Below are 5,419 nucleotides of genomic sequence, written 5' to 3' on the forward strand. Positions count from 1 at the left end.
TCTTGCTCCGGGCCCGGGAGCACCGATCCTCCGAGTGGAAAGCAATGAACGAGAATAATGATAATGAGATCGTCTATAAAAGATAGGATACCAACGAGGTCATCCCATGCTAGAGCCGAAGAAGCTTCACCTCGAAGCTCTAACCAAAGATACCTAAGATTTACAACGATGTCCCCGGAATGGTAACGGCGAATTCCACTGCCACCGCTAAGTCTGAAGAATCGGACTAGGGTTTCACTTGTAACCCTTACACGGAGAGGGGACACACAACCTCAACCTTCAATGAGACTATTGAGAGGAGATCCACAGTACCATCACACCCGGTTAAGAGAACAGCATCGATCTTGGATGTATATCAACTTCATAAGGCCAAGATCTAGCACAAGAGCGCACTGTAATGTTACAAAGTGTGAAACAAAACACCACCATATCTAACCACAACAAAATTACAGCAACCATGTCCTGATAATACCATCTTACACATCCTCTAATTACTACTAGTAGGCATTAGCAGCAGATCTAACCACAACAAAATTACAGCAATCGTGTCCTGATAATACCATCTTACACATCTTACTAGTAGGCAGGAGTAGCAGCAATCTCACACCTATGCACACAGCTAAATTAGCGACCGAAAGTTTATTATTGCATCTGTACAAGAATTAAGTAGCAGCAGCTGAGCAGCAAAAGCAAGCTTCCTACTGAATATGCTGGAGTACAAGAATGGATGGATATTTCCAAGTCCAATTCTGGTCCAATTGTGTCGAACTAGCTAATTCGATCACTTGAACTGTATCAATTGTTGTCCTCTTCATTGCAGATCGTAGACGTTGGTGTCGGCGGCGTAGCAGCCAAGGATTCGGACGAAGACGGCGAACTTCTCGATCTCCTTGATTGCGTCGCGTACGAGCGGGTCGTCGGCGGCGCCCTCGCAGTCGACGTAGAGGACGTGCGGGAAGGAGCGCAGCGTCGGGGCCCCGCGGGCGCCCGTGTCGAGGATCATGACCGGCGGACGCAGCTCGCCGGCGCCGCCGGCGCCTTCGTTGTTAATGATCTCGAGCTTGGACATGTTGATGCCGCGGGAGGAGAAGGCGGAGAGCACCTTGAGCACGACGGCCATGGATCCGCCCCGGTGCGCGACGACCATGCTGGTCTTGGCGTCGGCGTCGGCGGGGAGCTCGACGGGGGAGGGCGGCCTGGAGAGCAGCAGGAAGCGGGTGACGTTCCAGGACTCGTCCTGCAGGCCGTGCGCGAGGACGTCGAGGCCGTAGAGGTCGGCGGCGCGCGGGCTGGCGATGGCGGCGGTGTCGAGCATCATGTTGGAGCGCAGCATCTCGACGGCGCCCGCGGTGTCCTCGACGGGCTGGCGGTCGACGCCGAGGCGCTCGAGGGCGCGGCCGCAGTGCGCGAGCGCCATGGGGTGGCTGATAACCCGGCGCACCTCGGCGGCGCGCACCCCGGGCATGGCGAGCAGGCAGTAGTGCACGAAGAGGTTGATCTCCTGCGCGACGACCAGGTCGTGGCGCAGGAGCAGGTCGTAGTTGCGCAGCGCGGTGCCCTCCATGGTGGACTCCACGGGGAGGATGGCGCGGTCGACGACGCCCCGGTCCACGGCCGCCAGCGCGTCGGCGAAAGCGCGGCACGGGACGGTCTCGCACCCGGGCAGCGCCGTCTTGGCCGCGAACTCGCTGTAGGCCCCCGGGGCGCCCTGGTACGCGACGCGGAGCCCGGTGCCGTCCTGGCCCCCGGGGCCCGTGCTCACCGAGAGGTGGATCCGGTCATGGCCGCCGTTCACGTGGTGCGTCTTCCCGTTGAGGACGCCGGGTGGTACCTTCTTGCCGTGGCCGTTGACGGCGCCCGATTTCTTACCGTCGCCGCCGTTGATCTGTACCTTGCCGTTGGGGGATTTGCTGGCCTGCCCGTTGACGTGCGGGGCGCCGTTGACCCTGGCCGCCGGGACGAAGGACGGCGAGCGCGAGGAGGGATGCCTGCCGCGGTGGGCCTTGGGGAGGAGCAGGTGCTTGGAGAGGTGGAGGGAGGAGGTGTAGGCCATAGATTTCTGGGCGGCGAGGAGAGGTGAGGTGAGGTCGCTGGTGTTTGGAGTTGGAGCTAACAAGCGTTGGGAGGGGGAGGTTCTCTACACTTTATACACACAGACACGGCAGCTCCTAGTTTCTTGGTTAGTTTTGCAGCTGATTAACACATAGTATCTTGGGTCAGATTAGAGCATATGCAGTCGCGTCCCCAAAGTAATCTGGGGCGCGTCGAACCAAAAAACCGTTCCAGCCGCGTCCTCCAAATCCAAATTTTATCCGGCGCGCCCGATACGGTGTCCGGCGCCCCGAGCCCGTCCCCGTCCCACAGGGAACGCATCGGGGACGCCGGACACACCAAAAAGCGAGGTGGGGAGTGGCGGGGCCGACTCGTCAGCGGCACAATAAATTTTAAACTAACCGTCGCCTACCTCGCGACGGAAGTTATTGGCGCGCAGCGACGGTGCAGTTCCCGCAGAGGCGCAACGACGCGTCCCGTCGCGCCTAGCTCTGCGTGCCGGCGTTAATGAGCGCCACCGCTCCTCCGCCTCCCTCCGGCCTATAAAAGGGCCGCCTCTCATCGTCCCTCTCACACACAAACCCTAGCGCCTCTCTCACAAACCCTAGCCGCCACCATCTCAACAAGACTCGACGGTATGTCTGGTAGCGCGGAGGCCGACCTCGCGGCCGTGGTCGTGGTCGTGGTCGTGGCCGCGGCAGAGCTGAACGCTCGCCGTCGCCTCCCACGTCGCCGACTTCATCGTCGGAGATGGACGTGGAGCCGGACGTGCTGTTCGAGTTCGTCCTCGTCCTCAAGGGCGACCCGCGCGGCATCCAGAGGCTGCCAGACTCCTTCGCCGACTACATCGCCGGCGACGACCGCCCGCGCACGATGCATCTACGGGAGGCTGCGTGCGGCTACTACCGGTGGATCGTCGACGTGATCTACGACGCGCGTGGCAAGATGTACCTCAACATCGGCTGGGAGAAGTTCGCGCGACACCACAGCCTCGAAGCCGGCCTCATCCTCCTGTTCTCCTACTTTGGCGACAGGGACATGAGCGTCAAGGTCTTCGACGAGACGCGCTGCCGCCGGGACTACCACGGCGACAACACCGACGAGGAGGACGACTGAGTGTTGTTTCTTCGCAACGAACACGTGCACGGAAGTTTCTGGATGTTTGCCTCATCGGTAGAACCAACAAGGGCACCATCCTCCCGCTGGATTTTCCAGTTTAGGTGACTGGTTGTGCCCTCGAGTGTTCTTTCTTAGCAGCGAACACAGGAAACCTTCGATGCACGGCCTAGTTAGGTTTAGTTTCTTTGCAAAATTTTATATTTGTGTCCACCATGGTTCAAACTATGTATTAGTTTGTGGAAAACCATGTTCCAAATTGTGTCTTCCTGTAAACCACGTTCTCAATTATGTATTAGTTTGTGTAAATTGAAATAAAAATGCCAAAAAAAAGTATTTTAAATGTTTGGGGGAGGCTTTTGGGGGACGCGGCTGGGGAGCGACGCCCCCCAAACGTGGCACGAACAAAACACGTCCCCCAAATGCTCAATCCGGCGCGGTTTGGGGGACGCTTTGGGGGACGCGGCTGGAGATGCTCTTAGTCACTCGCATCCGATTTTTCTTGCTTTCCTTTTGGTTGGCTAGATGCTGCCAAAAGGGAAACCGGCTAGCGGCTCGACACAAATTAATCGGCATGTTTGTGTGAACGTATTTGCGATCCAGATTTGCATCTAGAATATGTCGTCGTGGATCCAACATGGTCAGCAGACATGTCTGCGTTCTTCTTCTTCAGGCCCGCCTGTCAGGAACTGTGCGTCTTTCCTCTTCTGCCGCTAGTAATGCCTTAGGTGTCGCTTCGGTTTTTCCCGCCACATTCATGGCGCTGCCCTGCATCCTGGTGCGCCACGTGGCTCTTGGACAACCCACATGTTGAAGACGGCGCCCAACCTTTTAAAGAGAAGCATTGTGGCAGCTATGAGGCCACTCCTCGCCTACATCAAACCTCCATCGCCATGGGAAAAGGCTGGCCGTTCCACAAGACGAAGAGCAGCGAAGAGGTTGGGTGATACGTCTCCAACGTATCTATAATTTCTGATGTTCCATGCTTGTTTTATGACAATACCTACAAGTTTTGTTCACACTTTATATCGTTTTTATGCGTTTTCTGGAACTAACCTATTGACGAGATGCCGAAAGGCCTGTTGCTGTTTTCTGCTGTTTTTGGTTTCAGAAATCCTAGTAAAAAAATATTTTTGGAATCGGATGAAATCAACACCGAAGATCTTATAATTCCCGGAAGCTTCCAGAGCACCGGAGAAAGGCGAGAGGGGAGCCAGGGGGGCCCCACCCCACAGGGCGGCGCGGCCCAAGGGGGGGCGCGCCCCCCTAGTGTGTGGGCACCCCGTGGCCCCTCCGACTCCGCCTCTTCGCCTATTTAGTCGTCCACGACCTAAAACCTCGACCCCGTTCGACGAAACCGGAAAAAACCATCCGAGCCGCCGCCATCGCGAAACTCCGGTTCGGGGGACGAAGTCTCTGTTCCGGCACCCTGCCGGGACGGGGAATTGCCCCGGAGTCATCTCCACCGCCGTCTCCACCGCCATCTTCACCGCCATCACTGTCTCCATGATGAGGAGGAGTAATTCACCCCGGGCTGAGGGCTCCGTTGTAGCTATGTGGTTCATCTCTCTCTTTATGTGATCTAGTTGAATATCATCTATGTGCTACTCTAGTGATGTTATTAAAGTACTCTATTCCTCCTCCACGGTGTAATGGTGACAGTGTGTGCATCGTGTAGTACTTGGCGTAGTTTATGATCATAATCTCTTGTAGGTTATGGAGTTAATTATTACTATGATAGTATTGATGTGATCTATGCCTCCTTCATAGTGTGATGGTGACAGTGTGCATGCTATGTTAGTTCTCGGTGTAATTGTGTTGATCTATCTTGCACTCTAAGGTTATTTAAACATGAATATCGAATATTGTGGAGCTTGTTAACTCCGACATTGAGGGTTCGTGTAATCCTACACAATTAGTGGTGTTCATCATCCAACAAGAGGGTGTAGAGTGGTTCTATTATGTGATCATTGTTGAGAGTGTCCACTAGTGAAAGCAGGATCCCTGGGCCTTACTTCCAAGCATCGAATCTCCGTTTGTTTACTGTTTTGTTGCATGTTTACTTGCTGCCATATTTTATTCAGATTGCTATTACCACTCATACTCATCCATATTACTTGCATCTCACTATCTCTTCGCCGAACTAGTGCACCTATACATCGGACAAGTGTATTAGGTGTGTTGGGGACACAAGAGACTTCTTGCATTGTGATCGCAGGGTTGCTTCAGAGGGATATCTTTGACCTCTTCC

The 5,419-nt window shown here is 55.3% G+C and overlaps 1 protein-coding gene across 1 annotated transcript; it reads right to left on the minus strand.

Moving 5' to 3' along the window:
- Nucleotides 1–410: 410 nt before the first annotated feature.
- LOC124706035 (arogenate dehydratase 3, chloroplastic-like) lies at nt 411–2,155 on the minus strand. Its single transcript, XM_047237701.1, has one exon. The coding sequence runs from the start codon at nt 2,051–2,053 to the stop codon at nt 812–814; it is 1,242 nt and encodes a 413-aa protein (XP_047093657.1). The 5' UTR covers nt 2,054–2,155; the 3' UTR covers nt 411–811.
- Nucleotides 2,156–5,419: the final 3,264 nt, after the last annotated feature.

The sequence above is a fragment of the Lolium rigidum genome, chromosome 4 (assembly GCF_022539505.1).
Source record: "Lolium rigidum isolate FL_2022 chromosome 4, APGP_CSIRO_Lrig_0.1, whole genome shotgun sequence".
Classification (NCBI taxonomy): domain Eukaryota; kingdom Viridiplantae; phylum Streptophyta; class Magnoliopsida; order Poales; family Poaceae; genus Lolium; species Lolium rigidum.

Bases quoted from the DNA above. Each gene is read 5' to 3' on its own strand.
- LOC124706035 (XM_047237701.1), bottom strand. From the start codon at position 2,053: ATGGCCTACACCTCCTCCCTCCACCTCTCCAAGCACCTGCTCCTCCCC.